The 25,106-nt window shown below is 35.8% G+C and overlaps 1 protein-coding gene across 1 annotated transcript in view; it reads right to left on the bottom strand.

Annotated features, from left to right (window-relative positions):
* Window positions 1-25,106, bottom strand: part of ZPBP (zona pellucida binding protein) — a 104,989-nt gene that overhangs the window by 56,739 nt on the left and 23,144 nt on the right. Inside the window, exon 5 of the mRNA XM_032305606.1 lies at window positions 13,878-14,096. Within this exon, the coding sequence (XP_032161497.1) occupies window positions 13,878-14,096 (219 nt within the window). The remainder of the gene's footprint in view (window positions 1-13,877; window positions 14,097-25,106) is intronic.

A 25,106-nucleotide genomic window follows, 5' to 3' on the forward strand; every position in this document is an offset into this window, starting at 1 on the left:
TGGAATAATGGGAAATCTTCATTACTTCAATATTCTTTTTTAGTATCTCTTCAAAACAGTGCACATCATGAAATTTCCCTGTTGCCCTCTCAACTGATATCATAAAGTATTACAAAATATCACAAAAAGACAATCTAGTACATCACAGTGATTTCATAAAACCAAACAAAACAGGTGTTAACCTGAAGCAGACCTCCAAGAAGGGCTGTAAATAAGGTTAAAAAAAGTTTTTGTTTCTTTATGGACTATCTTTTAAATCCTTTTAAAATGAGACCATCATAAAACTAGACCCAGGAAATGAAAACTGCTAGACTTATGTACCAAAAATATACAATGAAGTTTAAAAAAAGTACTTTTAAAAATGTAGCCAAATATTTAAAATATTATTTATCTAAGGTCTTTTGAAACTACTGTTCATTACAAAGTATTTCAGAAGACAGTAGGCCAGAATCTACCTCTTTATCATAATATGATTATGAGATCAGATCAGACAATTTTATTTTTAATTTGAGTCTATATAAAAGTTTAAGGCAAATTTAAAAATCCATCAGAATCTACTATTTATTGGGGTATGCAGGCAGATCAGTTGGTTAAGCAACTGCCTTCAGCTCAGGTAATGATTGGGCTCTCTGCTCGGAGATGAGTCTGCTTCTCCCTCTTCCCCTCACCCCGCTCATCTTCACTTGCTCTCTCTCAAATAAAAAAAATCATTTTTAAAAATCTACTATTTAGGGGCAACTGAGTGGCTCATTTTTTAGGAATCTGCCTTCGGCTCAGGTCATGGTTCAAGGGTCCTGTGATCAAGTCCCGCATTGAGCGCCCTGTTTAGTGGGAAGCCTGCTTCTCTCTTTTCCACTCCCCCTGCCTGTGTTCCCTTCTCTCTCTGTCTCTCTTTCTCTCTGTCAAACAGATGAATCTTTAAAAAAAAAGAAAAAAAATCTATTCATTAAACTAAAGCAAAATTGTTGGAAACAATAACAGAATCCACAAAAATTATCCAGTCTTTAGAGTCAGTGTGGAGAGTGGTTAACCAAGTCATTAACATCTAGAATGCTTAAGTTATACTCCAGTACTAAAGGTGGTAACAGCCAACAGGCAATATTCACCCCCACCACCTTTTTAGGTAAACCAAACAACACTTATGCTGTCTAGATCAGTTCAATTAGCTCTCTGGAGCTAAGAAAGCATCTTTTCTTTCTGAACCCCTGCCTCCTTTGATATACATGCTTTACTTAGGCTAGGTGGCCAAGCTCATCCTGTATAAAACTATGCATGCTTTTTTGTCTTTTTATATGAAACTTTCTACAAAATTTAAAAATGAAAAAGAAATGATATCTGTAAAATGGTGAAGTAGGATATTTCAAGTGATATCCTACCATAGAAATGCTGACAAAAATGACACAAAACAGTAAGAATCAAATTTGCTGACACCTAATTTTTACATCAACGAAGAAAATGCTAAGTCCACAGAAGCTGACTTATGCACAGCACCTGAAGAAACTTTTATCAGAACACTAGCTAACAAGCTAAAGGACATGAGAGATCATGTACAACAAAGATACAGGAGTCTTACAAAGGTAGTTTAGATAAGTCCACTAAAAACAAATTATTACAACTCACATGAGCAACCAAAACAAACACACAGAGGTAGAAGAATCTGACTTCATGATTACTACCTCCTAGACTATTAATTAAAATGTACATGTTTTCAAAAAATTATAAGGAATATGAAGAAAGAAGACAGTATGACCAACTGCCAAAAAAACAAACAAACAATCCCCAGAGGAAGCACGAAATTGGAATTCCTATTATAGTAAATATATTCCAAAAAACTAAAGAAAGTAATTACAAATACAAAGAGGAAATAATTTCTCAAACAAACAGGAACATATTAATAAAGTGAAGGAAAAGAAACTCAAAAGAAATTTCTGAAAGTGGCAGTTACGACAATGAAAATGAAGAACTCACTGCTAGGCCTTTCAAGTACAAATCTGATTTTGTGAAAAAATAAAGTGAACTTGAGGATAGGAAAACTGAAATTATCAAGTTACAGGAGCAGAAAGAAAATGCAGGAAGAGAAATGAAAGCCTAAGAGATCTGTGACACATCAAGGGTACTAACATATGCATAATGGGAGTCATAGGTGAGAAAAGAAGAAGAAAGAAACAAAGAACATTTGAAAATGCCAGTAAATGTCCCCAATTTGAGAAAGATATATATCTACATACCCCCCAAAAAATCAATGGAATTCAAGGAGGATAAAGGCAAAGGAATTCAATGGTGAAACACTATTATAATAAATCTGGCAAAATTCAAAGACAAAGAAATTATCTTGAAAGCAGAAAGAGAGAGAGAAGAAAAAAAGGAAGCTTGTCAATACTGCAAAAGTCCATCAAAAGAATAATAGCAGATTTCTTGTAAAAAAAAAAATGGCAATCCAGAAGGCAGTGAGATAACAAATTTAAGTATTAAAAGAAAAAACGGTCAACCAAGAATCCTGTATCTGGAAAAAGTATCTTTCAGAAATGAAGAAGAAAGTAAAATATTCCAAACACAATGCTTGCAACATTAGCCAGTACCAGGACAACAGACAGTAGTCTCAATGTTATTGCAAAGAAATAAAGAGCAGTCGGTAAAGTCAGCTCCACAGACATAGGGCAATATTATTGTATTTTATTATTTTAAACTCTTTTTTTCATGTAGATGATTAAAATAAATATGTACGATAATATCATAAATCTATGTTAGTGGTAAAACAATGGATAATAATGCTATTACCTAGTAACATCACAGGAAGGAAGGAACAACCCTATACTGGGGGCAGAGTTTTGGTACCCTGTTCAAACTAGGCTGGTATTCAAACTATACAATTACATACAGAAGTTATTAACTGTAAAACTCAGGACAGCTGCCAAGAAAATAACTAGAATATAGTCACAAAAAGAAATGAAAATAAAATCAAAATGCTATTTTATAGTCAATTAAACAGAAGAAGGAATCAGTAATGGAACTCATTAAGAAATAAAAAAAGGTAAAAGAGAACTTCGGTTTATACTCCAATATGAAAGGCACTTGAATGCTGTCACTACTGTCCTCACAAGAAAAGAGGTAAATAAACTGAGACTCACAAAATCCTTTTTGATTCATCAGATAACTGAGGTCTCAAAGAATACTGCTGCCCACACCACTGTAGGGAAAAAGAGGTAGTTATGGAGAATTATTGCTTACCCAGAGGAGAAGCCCCAGAGCAAGAGCCTGCCAGGGGAGCTAGTACCACTAGGAAAACCTGAAACTTGGAATCTGTTGAAGGCTTTGCAGTGAGGAAAGCTCAAGTATTAAAAAAATTCCAGATCACAGGGGACCTCCGCACTTTCATGAGTTTTTGCCCCATATAGTCCCAAAAGGTCTTAGTTAGGTGGACTAAAACAAATCCCCTAGTGCTTCTAGCATGAGGAAGAACAAAAATAAACATTTTTAAATGCACCAAAAAATACTCAGATGTTCTTCAATGAAAGCTTGGCCTTATAGAGAAATATTTTACTGTAGCTCAAGCACCTTGAGGTTTACCAGAGTCTAAATGACCTTGCAGACTGGAAATATCCAACTCCAACTACCTGCAGGTTTCCAGTGAAAATCAAGAAAGAAGAGGAAAAACACTGCTGAAGGTTCCACACAAAAGGTGTATGCTGTCTAAAATCCTGAGATCTGGTTGTGGGGAGACAGAATGCTTTTGCTACCTCTACAAATTACCACCACATTAACAGGGTATCTTATAAACCAAGAGATTACAACAGAAGGATTTTAAATCTCATACTTATTTAAGAAGAAGACTCTAGGGAAACTCAAAGACAACAAAGGAGACAAAAACAAGAGTATCACAGAAATTTTTAGCCTCTAAAACCAACAGTTCTCATAAATAGTAAATAGAGGCCAAATCCTAAACAGAGAAGCAAAAAATATTATAATAAAACACACCTAATTCAGTTCTTACTATTAGGCATATCATTTCCAGTTTTCAATAAAAACTTTCAAGAAATACTAAAGGCAAGAAAGTTTCAAAAAACACAGCAAGCTGGGTGTCTGGGTGGCACAGTTTATTGGGCGTCCAACTCTTGATTTCAGCTCAGGTCATGATCTCAGGGTCATGAGATTGAGCCCTGTGTCAGGTTCTAAGGCCAGTGTGGAATATGCTTCAAATACTCTCTTTCCCTCTTGACCTCTGGCCCTCCCCCTCCGATTCTCACCCTCTCTAAAACAAAATAAACAAAATCTTAAGAAAAAAAAAAAAAGGAACTGAACAAGTATTATAATCATACTCAGAAATGGCAGAGACATTGACGTTATTATACTGGAAATTTAAAATAACTATGACAATAGGCAAAGGGCTCAAATGGAAAGGGTAGACAATGCAAGAATAGACGGGTAGTGTAAGGACAGAAATTAAAACTCTACGAATGCCTCAAAAGGAAATGCCAGAATCAAAAATGCCATAAAAGAAATGAATGGCTTCCATGAGGTCATCAGGAGACTAAATGTGGCTGAGGAAGAATCAGACTGGATTGGAGATTGAAGTACGTCAGTGGTAACTTCTGAACCTGAAAAGCAAAGTGAAAAAATCATGGGAAAAAAACAAACAGAAAAGAACTTCCAAGAACTGTTGAACACTAGCAAAAGTTACAATGTACATACAATAGGAATACCTGAGAGAAAAGAATTAATGAAATGAAAAGGATCTTTTTAGCAACAGTGGATAAGAATTTTCCAGTTAATGACAGACAAAATCAGAGCTCCAGGAAACTAACAGACAACACGCAGAATAAATACTGAAAAATCTTCACAGGGGTATATCATATCTAAACTATAGAAAATCAAACAAAAAGAAAATCCTTAAAGAAGCAAGGGGATAAAATACTCCTTACTAATAGAGAAGGAAGGGTAAGATTTACATCGAAGAAGATTCTGAGAAGATGGCGGAGTAGAAGTCTCCCCTCATACACAACAATTTCAGTGGAAGAATCTGTGCCATGTAACTGTTCTGGAATTCGGAAGTCTATGGGAATTATGACAATTTCCAAGAGAAGGCTTGGATGGCAAGTTGTTGTTAATTTCAGTCAATTTTGGCTCTTAGCACAGTAGTGGCTCCCCATCCAACACCTAAAGAACCATGGCCGGCAGCTGTGCACGTATTCTTGAAATAGCCTGTACATAGCTTATAGGAGCCAGGATGGGGGAAGTTAAAACAAAAAAACAACCCTGACCTCCAAATATCAGACGTGTGCTTAATTTGCTCACTGCTTCTTCTTTCACAGAGATGCAAGTAAGAGGCAGGCGGCCCTTACTGTTGCACATCCTTTCATGTCACAAGTCCCTCTCACACAAGTGGAGATGACTAGTAGAGACCAGAAAGCGTCAGTGCCCCTTTTTTGCCTCATTTTTCTTTTATTTTTTTGGGTAGCCAGGAATTAAACAGAATGGTATCTAAAAACGACATTTATAGGATAAATAGGAAGTGACCATATATGAACAAGAAAGATAAAAGAAAGACAAGAACTGAGAGAACTTAAGTTTATACCTCACATGGACCTTCCGTACAGAGACAGCCTACACTGATTTAAAAAAATAAATAAAACAATAAAATAAACCCTGGAAAATGAAAAGAATCTTATTTCTATTTTACACTTACACTATTAGACTCAAGCGCCCAGTATTCAAGAAATAAGACATATGAAGAAACAGTATGGTCTGTTCAAAGGAAAAAAGTAAATCAACAGGAACTATCCCTGAAAAACACCTGACGTCAAGTTTATTGGACTAAGACTTTAAAACAACCCCCTGGAGGACGGGGAAAGAATTACAGAATATGTAGATAGAGTCAAAATTATGTATGAGCAAATATGTATTAATAAAGAGATAGGAGGGGCACCTGGGTGGCTCAGTGGGTTAGCCTCTGCCTTCGGCTCAGGTCATGATCCCAGGGTCCTGGGATCGAGCCCCGTATCGGTCTGCTTCCTCCTCTCTCTGTGCCTGCCTCTCTGCCTACTTGTGATCTCTCTCTCTCTGTCAAATAAATAAATAAAATCTTTAAAAAAAATAAAGAGACAGGAAACAAAAAATTCACTAAAATGATCTGAATGCAGATGCGATCAGGCAGAAGAAACAATCAGCCCACTTGAAAACAGATCATTAGAAATTATTAAATCAGAGAAAAAGAAAAAGCCTGAGGAAAAGTGAGCAGAACCTAAGAAAACTTTTGAACATCATCAAATGAACACAAATGAACCAAAATATACATTATGGAGTCCCAGAAGGAAAGACAGCAAGTATTGGAGCAATCATTTTAAGAAAATAGTGGCTGAAAACTTCTTGAATTTGATGAAATCATGAATAGAAACATCTAGGAAGCTCAACAAACACCAAGTAAGGTGAACTCAGAGAGACTCCCAGGAAGACACATTATAACGAAGCCTCTGAAAGACAAAGAATCCCGAAAGCAGGAAGAGAGAACTAACATGTCACATACAAAAAGTTTTCAGTAAGATGAGCTGACTCCACCACAAAAATTTGAGAGACCAGATGTCATACACTGATATATTCAGTGTACTAAAAGCTGTTCTTTTTTTGGTTTTGTTTTTGTTTGTTTTTAAGTATCAACTAAGAATCCTGTAACATGCAAAACTGTCTTTCAAGAGTAAGGGGGAGTTAAGACATTCCTAAATAAACAAAAGCTGAGGAACTTGTTACCATTAGTCCTGCCCTCCAAGAACTGCAGGAGTCCTGCAGGGTGAAAGGGAGGGACACAAGATAGTAACTTGAAGCACTATGAATAAAAGGTCTCCATAAAGGTAAATACGTGAGTAATGCTAAAAGCTAGTATTATTTTAAGACTAGAATCTAACAGCAATTTTTTACATGATTTAAGAAGCTATTAAAAATGTCTAAAAGCTAGTATTACTGTAACTTTGGTTTGTAACTTCACATTCTACTTTCTGCATAATTTGAGAGACTAAATTCATTTAAAATAATTTTTACTTTATATTTGGGGGCAATTTATAAAGTCATAATTTTATGACAACAACAATGGAAAAGGATGGGAAAAGAACTGTTAAAGCACCCAACAGACAAAGATACTGTAAGAAAGTTTAAGATCCATATCACTAATAAACACTGATGCAAAAGTCAACAAAATACTAGCAAACCAAATTAAGGAACACATTAACAGGATAATATACCATGATTAAGTGGGATTAACTACCAGAATGCAAGGATAAATCAAGATACAAAAATCAATCATTGTAAGACACCACATTAACAGAATGAAGGGACCAAAAAACCTATATGACCATCTCATTTGATGCAGAAAAGTCATTTTACAAAATTCAACACCCTTTAATGGAAAAAAAAATACTCAACAATGCAGAAACAGGAAAAAAATCCCACCATATAATGAAAGACACACACACACATATATATATATCAATAGTCAATATCACATTCAGTGGTAAAAGACTTCAAGACCAGGAACAAAGCAAGGATGTAGTTTTGCCATTTCTATTCAACAAGTACCAGAAGTTCTAGCCAATGCAGTAAGGCAAGAAAAAAAAATATAAAGTATCCATCTGGAAAAGAAGTGAAATTATTTCTCTTCAGAGATAGTGAAATATCATGTGTAGGAGTAAAGATTCCACAAATAAAACTGTACAAATAAGTTCTATAAATTTGCCAGATACAAAGTCAGCTGCATTTCTATATATTGCAATCAACAGCATGGGAAGGAAAATATGAAAAGAATTTCACTTATGATAGCATCAAAAAATACCTAGGAATTAACCAAAGAGGTTAATTACTTATATCATGAAAATTACAAAGCACTGCTAAGAAAATAAAGAAGATATAAATGAATGAAACTGTGCTCCATGATCATAGATTAGAAGACTTAATATTATTAAGATGCTTATACTATCCGAAGGTATCTATGGATTCAATCCATTTCCTACCAAAATCCCAATGGCCTTATATGGCAGAAATGGAAAACCAGATGCTAAAAACCATGGAACTGCAACTGACGTAGGCAAAGCAATACTGAAAGATGAACAAAAGTCTCCCATTTCCAAGTTTCAAATCTCACGTTTCAAAGCTTCAATAAAAGACTTATGATCACAACAGGGTGGTACTGGTATAAGGACAGGAATTGCTGCTGCCCCTGGGAACAATTTGTTACTTAAACTGTAACCCGTGGAGGATTTTACTAGTTACTAAGCACATTTAGATATGGCCTTAAGAAATACATATACTGGCAACAGGTCTTTGGGGAGAAGGAGGATATACGACCGTGAAGCTGGGCAGCTGGGGATGCCCGGCTCCCTCAGGGCGGAAGGCCGCCCCTTCACAGAAGCCAGGCAGCTTGGAACGCCGCCTGCTTCAGGGAAGTGGAGCACCCAGGAACACCAGGTCAGCTCAGGGTGGAACGAAAACCACCTGCTTCCCTTTTCCGTTATCGCTCCTTTCTCTTCCCAGAAGCGCCCCCTTGTTAGTTAGATGAGTCCTTTGAATGTGTTTGTTTAACTATAAACTTTATCCTCTTTCTTGCTTGTCTGCAAGACCGATTAACGTTTGACTTTCATCAATCCTTCTATTGGCTATTGTTTTCTATCCAATAAAAGTGAGGCTGTGGAATTGCTCAAGGCAGCAGTCCTTTCGACTGTGTCCCCTGCTCCCAGTCTTTTGCAGCTGACTTGTTTGTGCCTAATTCTTCTCTCATCACCGACTGGAAGCGGCAGGAATACAGAAAAATTAAATAGGACAGTCCAGAAATAAACCCACATATCTGTGGTTACCCGACTTTCAACAAGGGTACACTCACAATTCAATGAGGGGGACCACAGTCTCCAAAAAATGCTGCTGGGCCAACTGAACATCCACACGTCAGTGAAGACAGGACCCGTATTTGACAGTACATAAAAAAATTACCTCAAAATCAATCTTTGACCTAAATGCAGAGGTAAAACTTCAAAATTCTTAGAAGAAAACAAAGTAGTATACAAAAAAGATCAATAAATAATCTAAGATTACACTTCAAGGAAAAAGAAAGGGGGGGGGGGAACTTGTCCCAATGTAAGAAGAAAGGAAATAATAAAAATTAAAGCAGATGTCTTCTTTGGAAAAATGTCCAGTTTTTCAATTGGATTATTTGGTTAGGGTGCTCAGTTTTACAAGTTCTTTATATATTGTAGATACTAAACTTTTATCAGATACATCATTTGCAAGTGTCTTCTCCCATTCAATGGGCTGCTTATTAGTTTTGTTGATTGTTTCCTTTGCTGTGCAAATCTTTTTATCTTGATTAAGTCCCAAAAGTTTATTTTTCCTTCTGTTTCCCTTGCCTCAGGAGACATCTCTTAAAAGAAGTTGCTACAGTCAATGTCAAACAAGTTACTGCCTGGGTTCTCTTCTAGGACTTTATACTTTCAGGTCTCACATTAAGGTCTTTAATCCATTTTGATTTTATTTTTGTATATGGTATAAGAAAGTGGTCCAGTTTCATTCTTTTGCATGTAGCTGTCCAGTTTTCCCAACACCATTTGTTGAAGAGACTGTCTTTTTCCCATTGGATATTCTCTCTTGTTTTGTCGAAGATTAAATGATTATATAGTTAGGAGTTCATTTCCAGGTTTTCTAATCTGTTCCATTAGTCTCTGTGTCTATTTCTACGCTAGTACCATACTGTTTTGATCACCACAGCTTTGTAATATAACCTGAATTCCAGAACTATGATGCTTCCAAGCTTTCTTTGCCTTTCCTTTTCAAGATTGTTTTGGCTCTTCGGGGTCTTTTGTGGTTATATATGAATATTAGGATTGTTTGTTCTACTGTGAGAAACGTATTTTGGTATTTTGATAGGGACTGCATTAAACATATAGATTGCTTTGGGTAGTATAGACATTTTAACAATATTTGTTCTTCCAGTGCAGTGGGGAGGTTGGTAGGGGATGGGTTAAATGGGTGGTTGGGATTAAGGAGTGCACTTGTCATGATGAGTGCATGGAGATGTATGACGTGTTTAATTACTAGAATGTATACCTGTAACTAATATAACACTGTATGTTAAGTAACTGGAACTAAAATCTTATACAAATTAAAGGAGAAATAAACAGAATATGGAATAGGAAAAAACAGAATTAAGAAAAATGATAGCTGGTTCTTTGAAAAAATAAACCAATGTATAACTTTTAGCTAGATAAGAAAAAAAGAGAGGCTCAAATAAGTAAAATCTTAAAACAATAGGGAAACATTACAATCTGATACCACAGAAATACAAACGATCGTTAGAGACTGCTATGAATAACAATATACCAAAAACTTGACAACCTGGAAGAAATGCATACATTCTTTTTTTTTAAACATTTTATTTATTTATTTATTTGATAAAGAAGAGAGTGGGGTGGGGAGGAGCACAGGAAGGGGGGGATCTTAAGCACACTTCACACTGAGTGCAGAGCGTCAATATGGGGCTCCATCTCACAATGCCTGAGATTTATGAACTTGAGCCGAAATTGAGTCAGATGCCTTAATTGCTGGACCACCCATGCATCCCAGAAATGGGTATAGGATTCATCCACTGGGATGCCAAGGATGGCTCAACATATGCAAATCAACAACTGTGATGCATCCATTGTTAGGAAGAAAAAGAAAATCCCATGATCATCTCAATTGATACAAAAGTATTTGACAAAATTCAACAGCCATTCACAGTAAAAATTCCTAATAAACTGGGTATAAAAGGAAAGTACTTCAACATAATAAAAGCTGTATATTACAAGCCCACAGCTGACATCATACTCAATGGTAAAAGGTTAAAGATTTTCCTCTGAGGGCGCCTGGGTGGCTCAGTGGGTTAAACCACTGCCTTCGGCTCAGGTCATGATCTCAGGGTCCTGAGATCGAGTCCCACATCGGGCTCTCTGCTCAGCAGGGAGCCTGCTTCCTCCTCTCTCTCTGCCTGCCTCTCTGCCTACTTGTGATCTCTCTCTGTCAAATAAATAAATAAAATCTTTAAAAAAAAAAAAAAGATTTTCCTCTGAGATCAAGAACGAGATAAGGGTGCCTAGTCTCACCATTCCAATATAATAGTATTAGAAGACCTAGCCCAAGCAAACAGAAAGAGAAAGAAAAGGCATTTGCATCAAAAACAAATAAGTAAAACCATCTCTGTCTGCAGATGATGTGTTTCAAAAATATAGAAAGCCATCAAAAAAAACTGTCAGACCTAATAAATGAATCTAGTAACATTGACAGACATAAAATCAACATACAAATATCAATTGCTATTCATCAATACAATAACGACACATTACTTTAAAAAAAAAGAAAACAATCCCACTTATAATAACATTCAAAAATAATAATATACTTAGGTATAAAATTTAAACAATAAGGTAAACGATCTGTACACTGCAAACAAGATACTGATAAGGAACTGTAGACTCACAAATTAATAGAAAGATATCTCATGTTCATGAATTTAAAGCATCAACATTATTAAAATGTCCATACAACCCAAAGCAATGTATGGATCCAATATAATCTCTATCAAGATTCCACCAGCATTTTTTACAGAAATATTAAAAAAATAAAAATAAAAATTTTATGGAACCACAGAAGATACTGAATAGCCAATGTACTTCTGAAAAAGAGGAAAACTGGAGGCAATACACTTCTAATTTCAATGTATATTACAAAGTATAGTAATCAAAACCAATATGATACTGGCATGAAAACAGACACGATCTATGGAACAGAACTGAATGCCCAGGAAATAAACTCATGCATATAAAGTCAAAGGAGCCAAGAATACTCTGTGAAGAACATGTGGTCTCTAAAACAAACTGTACTGGGAAAAGCAAATAGTCTATATGCAAAGAATGAAACTGGACTCCTATCTCACACCACTCACAAAAATTAATTTGAATTGAATTAAAGATTTTAATGTTAAGACATAAACCATAAAATTCCTAGAAGAAAACATGCAAGAAAGGTCCCTGACAGTAAACATGCCAATGACTTTATGAATAGGACACTCAAAAGCACAAACAATGAAAACAAAACAAAACAAAAAATATGTGAACTACATCAAACCAGGAAAGTTCTTCATGGTAAAGGAAATAATTTGTGTGTGTGTGTGTGTGTGTGTGTCCTCCAGACACAATGGAACAGCATTTAGCCCTGAAAATGAAGGAAATTCTGCCATTTGCAACAAAGTGGATGAACCTTTAGGGCATTGTGCTAAGTGAAACAAGTCAGACAGAGAAATAAATACTTATGAATTCTCTAACATACAGAATAGACTAAAACCAGTCACAGGAACAGAAAACTGATTAGTGATTGCTGGGGTAGCAGGTGGGGCCTGAGGCAAATGGATAAAAGTAAACAAAGGGTATAAACTTGTAGTTATAAAAAGTGTAAGCACACAGATATAAGGCAGAGTGTGAATTACGGAAGATATAATGTGAGTATAGTTGATAATTAATGTGTGTATATTTGAAAACTGCTTAAAGAATAGATTTTAAAATTTCTCACCACAGAAGAATAAGATAAAATAAACTGTAAATATATGAGATGATGTGTTAACTTTGTTGTAATTATTAATATATAGTTGTACATATATACACACGTGTGTATATACAGGATACACACAATACACATATAAAATCCCTTATGTTGTACTTCTTAAACTTATATACTGTTATATGCCCATTTATTTCAATAAATGCTGGAAAGAAAGCAAAAATTGGGCAAGGACTTGAATATACTTTTCTCTAAAAAATATATACAAATGGCCAATAAGCACATGAGATGTTCACACATCATTAGTCATTAGAAAAATGCATTTCGAGCCCACTATGCCTCATTTCTATTGTATATCATCTCTCTTCTCTTAAGGGTTAAACTTTACTTTCGAGGTCTTGTGAGGATTATTAAATGCCTATTAATAGCCCCTATTAAACACACACTGGGTACAAAGGCCTCATAAACTCTTATGAATGCTAATAGTGAGTCCTCGAAGGGCCTAAAGAAAGATTCTAACTGTGATACTTTGTCTCAGAAGCTACAGACTAACTTCCAAAATTCTTTTGAAGACAGATGGAAAGCATTAAAGAAGATAAAAGACAGTGCAACATGGGGTTGAACAACCTTTTCTCCTGTAAGCTTCACATATCTCAACTGTGTCTAAAAATTCAATTCTAGATGGCCAAAACAACAACAGCAAACCAGAAAAATGGAGAAATGGGTGAGTACAATCAAACATCAGCAGTAGAGAAACGAAGGACAGAGTAAAGAGGAAGGAAAACAGCAAGCAGTATCATCTGAGATGGAAAGAGAATGGAGTCCTATTGCCAGGGGCAGGGAGACCCAATACGAACATATGAATCGTTACTCCACAGTGTAAATTTATTCATAAACAGGCCCTTAATAGATATACATGTAGGTACAAAATCAATTCTTTGTTTTCTAGAATACACTGGGTCTCCACTCCGTGTTATTAGGAAAAGCACGGTAAGCTGTTACAATGGTCCCTCTGGTCTGTAATATTAACTCATGTTATTAGAATTAGAAGCTTTTCCAGCTAAGTATCAAGGTAGGCATTTCTTTATACCAAATTCTATTCTCTAATAAATTACCACAGCAAGGTTTAGTTATTGGAAAGTGCTACCTTTTCATTAAGTATGTGAATCAGAATTTTATGTTGGGGCCTATCAGAACTAAGTCAAAGCAGAGAACATGAAACATATTCAGATCTGTAACATTTACTTTTGAAAAATTCTGCAGGTAATTCATTTTTGTTTTGAATTCATTTTCTTTAAAGAACTATATATACTTACCTGAAAATGTAAAGAACAATTCATTTTGCAAACCAGCTCTTTGCATTTTAACACGATGGCATTCCGACTTCAGTAAAGAAACTTCACATGAAAGGTCAAGAACCAATTTGCTCAAAATCTGAAGAAGTTTCTTCTCAAAAGAAATATTATAGATACTGTTGCAAGGAGCTGCATGATATCGAGCTGTGAACTGGTAATAATAATGAGGCTCACGATAAGCTGTAAAAAATTAAAGAACAACACAAAAGTGGCTATTTAAACAATTAAAATATACTGCAACTACTAAAATGAAACTGTTACTTGAAATAAGTTCGTAGTATTTTTATATCCATCCTGAGGAAACTGAGGGATTGAGGGATACAGGGATTATGTCATCACATGCCCCATGCCTATGGTATCAAAACTGAGATTCTGGGTGCCTGAGTGGCTGAGTCGGTGAAGCGTCCAACCCTTGATTTTGGCTCAGGTCATGATCTCAGGGTTGAGGATGAGCTCAGTATCAGGCTCTGCACTCAGCAGGGAACCTGCCTGAGATTCTCTCCCTCTCCTTCTGCCCTTCCCCCCTACTTGCTTATGTTCGTTCTCTCTCTCTCTCTCTCTCTTCCCCCATCCCTCAAAATAAATAAATAAATAAATAAATCTTTTTAAAAAAATCAAAACTAAGATTCTAACCAAGAAGCCTGCCTCATACGTAATCTGTGTCCTTAACCAATACATTATTCTTCCTCAAACAGGAAAGAAATTTCTCAAAGTTTAACTATTCATCTTAAAACAAACAACAGTCCTGTAATTACCAACTATAGGCAAAAACTGGTATGTTTCTTATAAATCTACCAGTTTTACTGAGTTCCATTACAATATCTGAAACTGAGAACCTTTCTTCCCTAACCATTTTAAAATCCCACTGAAATGAGAGGAAAAATACAAAAATCATAGGAAATTCATAATAATTATATACATATTATATAACCACATTCTTGACATAATGACATCAAAATAAAAATCAACAATGAAAAATCTATCAAATATTTTAAAATAAAATACTACTAAATAACAAATAGCGTATCCAATAAAATAAAATACTACTAAATAACAAATAGCGTATCCAATAAAGTAATGATGATTAAAAATATTAAAACAATTACAGTAGCATGACATGACATGTGGAAAAACGGTACAAGCTCATTTCTCAATGAAAGCAATGTCAATTATTTTTAGAAAACAGCCATTTATAATGTCTTAAAATGGTCCTAACATAAGCAGAAAGAGGGAGGGGTTCCTGGAAAAAGAAAGTCATAGCTCTCTGGGCATAAGAACAGTAATTTCAGGCCCTGGCCATCTTAGGCAAGCATACAGGAATGAACAGCCTGTGCCAGACCAGGAGACAGCCAAATCATACCAGAAACAATAAATCAGTGACAAAATTCCCAGTGCTAGTTAGTTATGACAACTATCTCAATTAATCATGAGCAGATAGCAGTTTACTGGATTGTACTCTATCACCAACTTTTAACTGTGTCAGAACTTCAAAGCCACAAAAAAGCTGAGAGATCTGGTCCAAGCCACTCTCTTTGTTAACTTGCACACTGTGGCTCAGGGAATGCAAAGTGTTATTTAAACACATTCTCCTGGGTGAGAGTATGGGAAATGAGGCACCACCCAGGAGGTGAAATGACATCTGGCAGCAACACAACCTTCAACGCCTCCACGGGCTGGTGGCTGAGGCCCGGGCAGGGGAAGAAGTGTGTACAGAAACTAGGGAAGGCTAAATATTTTCTTGCAGTAACCAGAGCCAGCAAATGTTCAATTATCATCCTTTACTTTTCTGATAACAGAAATAATCTTTGTGGAAAGAGAAACAAAAAATTTGTAAGCAAACAATAAACCATACAAACTCCCAGTACTGATTCCAAAGTGAGGTCTGACCTGAAGCACACTCTTGCGTTAACTTCACCGGATCTAAACCCCTCTGAGCACTCAGAGGCTGGACCCACCCAAGCCAGAGAACTGATTATGCCTGCCCATGCCTGCCCCTGCCTGCCCTCGGAATACTGACCTGGACTCTGCCACCTTAAATGACTTTTTGCCCAACTCCAACCTGTATTCCCCCTTGAGCAAGCCCCTTCATAAATATGGATGCACCCTCAGCTTAAAGCTTCCCCAATTTTCTTGTTCCAGGAGACACCAGTGTGGGTAAGAGCCCTGAGGTTCTCTTTGCTCACTGCAAGTAAAACCTCTCCTTTTCTTGTCTGAGAACAACACTGGGAAAGTCAGTGGGGAGGAGCTACCATGGGGTCAGAAAAAAATCTCAAACACAGACCTGGGGAATACGCTTTCAAAGGAACCCAAATTTAACTGGATTAGTGTTCAGACGAATTTATGTCTACGGCACTGTCAAAAACAAAAGATCCATCAAACTGCTCTGGGTACACCCAAGCTGCACCTTCTTAAAACAAACCAGGGGCGGGGGGTGGGGGGGTGTCTTCGTATTATGGTGGGTGAGGAGTGAACTTCACAGAAATGATGTAGGTACTTGCTAAGCAAATAAACATGAAATAATTATCATAAGGCTGGGGAGAGCCAGGGGTATGGGTTACTACCCAGGGTTCATAACACTATCTAAAAAGTCCAATTTCTAGAAAAGGAACAGGAAAGTATGACTCACATACTGGAAAAAATGAGGGAACAGTAACCACTTTTGAGAATGATCAGACGTGGGATTTAAGAGATAAAGATTTCAAACCATTCATCATAAATATGCTAAAACCAGCACCTGGGTGGCTCAGTCAGTTGAGCATCTGACTCAGTTTTGGCTCAGGTTGTGATCTCAGGGTCATGAGATCGAGCCTCATGTTTGGTTCCACACTGAGCACAGAGCCTGTTTGGGAATCTTTCTCTCTCCCCCTCTGCCCCTTCCCCCGGCTTGTGCACATAAAAAAGAAAGAAAATGTTAACATAACTCAAGAAGATTATTATTAAAGATGGAAGACATAATGACAATCTCACATTAAATAAAGAATATCTATAAAGTTAGAATTATAAAAAAATGAACCAAGTGGACACACTGCAGTTGAAAAATGAAAACATGCAAAGGAGAAATGGACCAAGGGGCTTAGCAGATATGATCTGGCTAAAAAATGAATCAGCTAAAAGAAGTTCTTCAGACTGAAAGACCATGACCTCAGTCAATAATATGAATCCACACCCAAAAACAAAGTGTTCTAGTAAAGGTAATTATATAATTACGAAGACAGTATAAGTGCATATTTCTTCCACTTTTTTCCTCTTTATGGATTTAAAAAGCAGTTGTATAAAAGAATTTGTATACAATGTACCAAAGGTCCCCTGTATGGGGCTACAGAAATTACTATAGATGGTTAATTTGATACGTGGGAGCAAATGAAGAAAATAAAACATGATCAACAAGAAGACTGATTAAACAAAACCTATAAACACATACTTTCTCTCCTTTCTAGCTCTGGCTTCTCAGAAACACATAAAACTATATAAAATAACTATGTATGGTTACTTATGCAACATTTACAAATATAACATGTATAATATTAATACCACAAAAAGCAGGAAAAGGTAATATATGTATGTGTGTGTGTGTGTGTATACATATATATATATATATATATATATATATATATATATATGAGTGACATTTCTATATCTCACTGGAAATAAGTTAGTACAAATGTCAAGGTGACAGTGGTAGGCTAAGATACATGTCGTAGTCTCAGAGCAATCAATAAGGGAGTAACTCAAAAATATACAGTGAAAAATCATTAAAGAAATTAAAATGCGGGGCACCTGAGTGGCTCAGTGGGTTAAAGCCTCTGCCTTCAGCTCAGGTCATGATCCCAGGGTCCTAGGATTGAGCCCCGCATCGGGCTCTCTGCTCAACAGGAAGCCTGCTTCCTCCTCTCTGCCTGCCTCTCTGCCTACTTGTGATCTCTGTCAAATAAATAAATAAAATCTTAAAAAAAAAGAAATTAAAATGCTACATTAAAAACATACATTTACTTCAAAAGAATTAATGAGAAACAGAGGAACATTCATGAAACAAGAAACAAAACAACAGTGTATATATCTAATTATATAAAAATGTTAAATGTGAAAGAATGGTACTATCTAATTAAAAGGCAGACACTGTGAAACTGGGTTAAAAAAGCAGTATCAGTTACTTGGTGTCTAAATGAGTCACATGTTACCTTAAATGATACAAATAAACTGAAAGTACTAAGATGAAAAATGAAACTATACACTATGCATATACAAACACAAGAAAGCAGAAGTGGCCACACAATTATCAGGCAAGATGGACTTTAAAAGAAAAAAAAAGTTCCTAGGGAAAGAAAGGAACATTTTATTAAGATAAAAGGGAGAATCTCTCAGTAAGAACAATTACAAACATAGCCACGCCTTAGAACAAAGCACCAAAACAAAACAAAACCTGACAGAAATAAATAGACAACACTATTAGAGACGTCAATACCATGCTGAAAATAATAGAAAAAATAGGTAGGAGAACAACAAATAAATAGAAGACTTGAGTAATGTCAGGGACAAAACAGAACAGATACCTATAGAACTCTCCACCCAACAGCAGCAAAATGTTCTTCTCAAGTACTCACAGTGCATTCTCAAAGATGTTGCATATTCTAAGCTACCAATCTCAATAAACTTAAAAGGACTGAAGTACAAAGTATTTTCTCTGACTACACTGAATAAAATTTAAAAAAAAGAAATTCATGGCCAAAACTAAGAGTCGGATTCTTAAACCACTGTGCCACCCAAGCACGCCAAATTCTAGAAAACATTTAAAGAAATGTTAACAATTCATAATTAACTCTTCCAAAATGAGAAAATGAAGAAAAACTTCCCAATTCATATTTTTATTACCCTGACAGCAAAACCACATAAAAAATTTATCACAAGAAATCTTTGGACCAATCTCTTATGAATACAGATGCAAGAATTTTCAACAAAACACTAGTAAACTGAATCTTGCAGGGTACTGAAAGAATTATACATCATGACCAAATGGGATTTATTGCAAAATGCAAGGTTAGTTAAACATTTGAAAAACCAATGAATGTAATACACTACAAAATAAGAACCACATAATTATCTCAATGCAGAAAAAAAACAAAAAACACTTGACAAAATCCAACAAACTTCCATACTTACAAACATAATCAACAAATTTGGTACAGGAAACTTCCTCAACCTAATCAAGAAAACCTACATAAAAACCACAGTTAACATCACATTTACAAGGAAGGAAAGAATGTCTGCTTTAACCATTCTTATTCAGCAAAATTTAAGAAGTCCTAGTCATCACAGTAAGAAAAACAAGGCATACAAATTGAAAAAAAAAAATAAATAAACTGCCTCTGTGTGTTTATGACATGACTGTCTCACAAAGAATTTACAAAATAAAAGATTCTAGAACTGTTAAGTAACTTTAACAAGAAAACAGATAAGTTTAAGACACAAATAAATCCTTGGTTATATATTAACAATAAACATTTGAAATCCAAAATTTAAAACCTAATGCCATCCAAAATTATTCAAAAAAAAAAACAAAATAATATATTTAGGTATATACTTAACATGTACGTGAAAGAAATAAGAATAGATTTTTTAAAAACATATAAAAGAAATTAAGAAAGATCTAATTAAATGGAGATATACCATGTTAATGGATTGAAACACTCACTATAGTAGAGGTGACATTTCTCCCCCAAATTTATCTACAGAGTATATGTAATTCCCATAGAAATTCTGCCAGGACATTTTGTAGGTACATTCAAGATATTCTAAAATTCATATGAAAGAGGAAGTCCCAAAAAACACAAAAACAATCTTCATAAAAAAAAGGATAGTGGGAAGAATCACTCCACTTGGTATTGAATGTTTCTATATAGTTATATTAATTGACACTGTGGTACTGGCAGAGGAAAAGACCTATTGATTAAGGAAAGAAATTAGAGAACACAGATATAGACCCCCACAAATATTCTCAACTGGTTTTTGACAAAGGTACAAAAACAATTCATCAAAGGAAGAACAGACTTTGCAAGAAGTGAAGCTGGCATAACTGTATATCCATATATAAAAAGTTAAACCTCAAACCTTATACAAAAATTAACTGAAAATTTGTGCCATTAAAAGTAAACTCTAAGACTGTAGAAGAAATAGATCATCTTTAGCTATGGCTAAGCATAGAACTTTTAGACATGATACCAAAAGCATGATTAATAACCAAATCTGGTAAAACAGACCTCATGAAATTAAAAAAAACTTCGACTTTGCAAAACTACTACAAATTACACGACATTAAGAAAAGAAACTGTAGGGGCGCCTGGGTGGCTCAGTGGGTTAAAGCCTCTGCCTTCGGCTCAGGTCATGATCCCAGGGTCCTGGGACGGAGCCCCGCATCGGGCACTCTGCTCAGCAGGGAGCCTGCTTTCTCCTCTCTCTCTCTCTCTCTCTCTGCCTGCCTCCCTGCCTACTTGTGATTTCTGTCTGTCAAATAAATAAATAAAACCTTTGGAAAAAAAGGAAAAAAAAAAAGGAAGAGAAACTGTAGAAGATAAATAAATGGAAAAATAGTCCATGTGTATGGACTGTAAGAATATTTCTAAGATGTTCAGACTAGCCTATCAACTGATTCAATAAAATTCCTATCAGAATTCATAGCATTTTTTATAGAAATAAAACAAACAATCCTAAAATTCATACGGAACCACAAAAGACTCCAAATAGCCAAAGCAATCTTGAGAAAAAACAAAGCTGGAGGCATCACATTCCCTGAATTCAAACTGTACTATGAAGCTACAGTAATGAAAAAAGTAAAAAAACAAACAAAAAAACCCAGATAAATGGAAGAGACTTACATACACAGTCAATTAATTTACAAAAAAAAAAAAAAAAGAGAGAGAGAGAGAAAAACATGCAATGATGGAAAGGATAGTCTCTTCAACAACTGGTGCTGCAAAAACTGGACCACCCATAGAAAAGGATAGAAACTGGGCCACTAACTTACACCAAACACAAGAATTAACTCAACGGAGATTAAAGAACTGAATGCAAGACCTAAAACCATAAAACTCCTAGAAGAAAATATAGGTGATGAGCTCTTTGCAATTTTTCTGATACCAAGAATAAAAGCAATAAAAGCAAAAATAAACAAGTGGGACTACATAAAACTAAAAAGCTTCTGTACAGCAAAGGAAATAATCAACAAAATAAAAAAGATAACTTACTAATAGAAGAAAACTGTTGCAAACCATATGTATAATGAGCAGTTAATACCCAAAATTTTTGAAGACCTAATACAACTCAACAGCAAAAACCACAAACAATCCAATTAAAAATGGGCAGAAGATTTACATAAGCATTTTTCCAAAGACACAGAGATGACCCACAGATACGTGAAAAAAATATTCAACATCATCATCAGGGAAATGCATATCAAAACCACAATGAGAAACCACCTGGCACCTGTCAGAAGAGCTGAAATCAACACAGGAAACAAACTGGAGCAGCCAGTGGAAAACGGTACAGAGGTTCCTCACGAAATTATAACTGAACTACATTTTGATCCAGCAATTCCACTTCTAGATTTAGCCCCCACAAAAAAGCACTAACACAAAAAGATATCTGCAGCCCCATGTTCACTGTGGCACTACTTACCACAGCCAGGATAAGGAAACCATGTCCAGTGACAGTTGAATGGCTAAAGAAATCTTGGGATTTGACCACACACATGCGTGCATACATGTAGCAACGTGGGTGGACTTTGAAGGCATTACACCAAGTGCAATAATCAGACAAAGAAAGACAAATACTGTATGATTTCTCCTATATGTATAATCTTAAAAAAAAAAGGAAAGAAAAGAAAACCTCATAGATAACAGGGAACAGATTGGTGGCTGCCACAGGCAGGTAGAGAAGGTTAGAAAAAACAGATGAGGGATCAAGATAAAAAAATTAAAAGTTAAAAAAATATATTCTGGATCTCCTCCCTTTGGGGAAAAAAAATCTCATTAAGAGACTGAAAAGATATAGACCAGAAGAGAAAATTTGCAAATATCATAACCTACCAAAGAATATATATGGAAATATGTATTTAAAAAAAAATCAAGGCACTCAATAATACCACATCAAAAATTCCAATTAGAAAATGGGCAAAAATATCAACGATATTAATATTAATTTAATTTAATTAATTTAATTAAATTAATTTAATTAACCCTCTTAACCAAAGAGGATATACAGTTGGCAAATATGCTCATAAATTATGTTCAACGTCCACAGATATTAGGTAAACACTAACGAAAACCACAGTGAAATATCACTTCACACCCATCAGAACGGTTAAAATAAAAGATAATGACAACACTGAATACCAGAGAGGACATAGAGAAGCTGTTAGCAGAATGTAAACTTGCACAGCCGCTGTGGCAAAGAATTTGGCAATTTCTTATAAACCTAATATGTAACTATCACATGTCCACATCCAATATGCACTTTGGGCATTTATCCCACAGATATAAAAGCATGTACCTACACAAAAAAAATATACACAAGCTTCATAGCAACTTTACATGTTATAGCCCCAAGCCTGAAACAACCCGGACGTGCTTCAGCAGGTGAGGGGTTAAACAGACTGTGGCACATTGTGGGCTGCAGAGTACAGCTCAGAATAAAGGAAATGAATGATAAATGCACACCACCATGCAGATGAACTTCCAGAGAATTAAGCCAAATGAAGAAAATCCAATCCCATAAAATTACGTATGCTATTCCTGTACTTATATAATAATTTAAAAATGATGAAGTTACAGAATTGGAGAAGATGGTGGTTGTCAGTCACAATGAGGTGGTAAAAGGACAACGCACAGATGCCTGGGTGCCTTAGTCCACTGAGTGTCTGCCTTCGGCTCAGGTCACGATCTCAGGGTAGAAAGTCACTTCTCCCTCTCCCTCTGCCCCTCCACCCAGGCTTGTGCTCTCTCTCTCTCAAATAAATAAACTAAATCTTTTTAAAAAAAAAGGACAACCCAAAGTATACTTCTGTTGCTAGTGTTGCTATGTATCCTAACTGTAGCAGTGCATACAGGAGACTACACCTGCGATAAAATTTAGAGAATTAAACACACACACAAACTCACAACGAAGGACTATAAAACTGGAGGAGCCTGACTCAGATTGCTGTACAATATGAACTTAGTATCTTGGCCTGATTATGTGCAATATGTTCACAAGATGTCACTATGGGGGAAAACTGAGTAAAAGCACACATAGGATCTCTGGATCATATTTTGCAACTACCCATGAATCTACAATTATCCTGAAATAAAATGTTTAATTAAAAAAACACAGGTGTGGGGCGCCTGTGTGGCTCAGTGGGTTAAGGCCTCTGCCTTCGGCTCAGGTCAGAATCCCAGTGTCCTGGGATCGAGCCCCGCATCGGGCTGTCTGCTCCGCGGAAAGCCTGCTTCCTCCTCTCTCTCTCTCTGCCTGCCTCTCTGCCTACTTGTGATCTCTGTCAAATAAATAAATAAAATCTTTAAAAAATATATATATATAAAAATAAAAAATAAAAAAACACAGGTGATGGGTGACTCAGTCGGTTAAGTGTCCAACTCTTGATTTTGGCTCAGGAGATTAAGCCCCATGTCAGACTCTGTGCTCAGCTCTGAGTCTGCTTGAGACATTTTCTCACCCTCTCTCTGCCCCTTCTCCTACTTGCCATAAATAAATAAATACTTTAATAAAAAATAAACACATTCCAACCAAATAAATATAGGAAACTCTTATTTTCTAGGTATAAGGAATGATCTCAGAAAAAAAATCAAATGCAAAAAAAAAAAAAATCACAATTCAAAAAGCTGGTAAATCAGGGCACCTGGTGGTTCAGTTGGTTAAGTGATTGCCTTCCGCTGAGATCATGATCCTGGAGATCCAGGATCCAGTCCCGCATCAGGCTCCTTGCTCAGCAGGGAGTCTGCTTCTCCCTCTGACCCTCCCCCTTCTCATGTGGGTGCTCGCTCACTCCCTCCTTCTCTCTCTCTCAAATAAATAAAATCTTAAAAAAAAAAAAAAATCTGGGCAGGCGCCTGGGTGGTTCAGTGGGTTAAGCCTCTGCCTTCAGCTCAGGTCATGATCTCAGGGTCCCAGGATAGAGCCCCACATCGGGCTCTTTGCTCGGCAGAAAGCCTGCTCCCCCCCTCCCTCTCTTCCTGCCTCTCTGCCTACTTGTGATCTCTCTCTCTCTCTCTCTCTCTCTCTGTGTCAAATAAATAAATAAAATCTTAAAAAAAAAAAAAGCTGGCAGCTCTCACTATAACAACATTTGAACCTTCTGGAGTATAAACAACACCATACTGAGAGATAGGCAGAAGCTACTGCAGTATGATAAAGGATTGATATGCAGACTGGTAATACCCTATAAATTACTAAGAAAAAGGCAAGTCATCCAAAATGAAAATGGCATCAAAACTAAAAAGGCAACGTAATCCACTAGGTAACAAAAATACTTTTAAATGCTCAAATTTACTAATTAAGGATGGGCATATTAAAGGAATGAGTCACCATATATCTATGGTCTTGCCATATTTAAATCTGATAGTAATTCTGGGTGTTATGTTATTTTTGTTACTTTCTAAAATTTTAAACATTCCATATATAAAAATGTAATTATAAGTGAATTCAGTTCCTCTAATTCAGGGAAGCTTACTCAGCATAAGCCAAACACAAGCCAACAGAAAAAAATCCTATATTATAAAAGATGAAGTTTTCATATAGTATGGCAGGGATATAAATTGGTCCACACTTCATAGGAAACTGACAGATTCTATCAAAAATAACACTGAATATTCTGTAGAAGATTTTACCTTATAGAATTCTTCTTACAGAAATACTAACAACTTAGTTTCCATAATATGAAAATACATGTGTATCTTGTGGTGAGCACAGGATAAAGTTTAAAGCTGTGGAATCACTATGTTGTACAGCTAAGACTAACGTAACATTTTATGTCAGCTATACTAACAAAAATAATATAAAAACACCATTTATATACCAAACATGTATACTAAAGAACTTATACTAAAAACATAAAAGGGAATCTAATTGGCTTTTGTGCCTGTATAACAAAATTAACTTTAAGGTAAGAACACACACTCCTGAATCAGAATTTCTAGATTCACA

The sequence above is a fragment of the Mustela erminea genome, chromosome 11 (genome assembly GCF_009829155.1).
Source record: "Mustela erminea isolate mMusErm1 chromosome 11, mMusErm1.Pri, whole genome shotgun sequence".
In the NCBI taxonomy this organism is placed as follows: domain Eukaryota; kingdom Metazoa; phylum Chordata; class Mammalia; order Carnivora; family Mustelidae; genus Mustela; species Mustela erminea.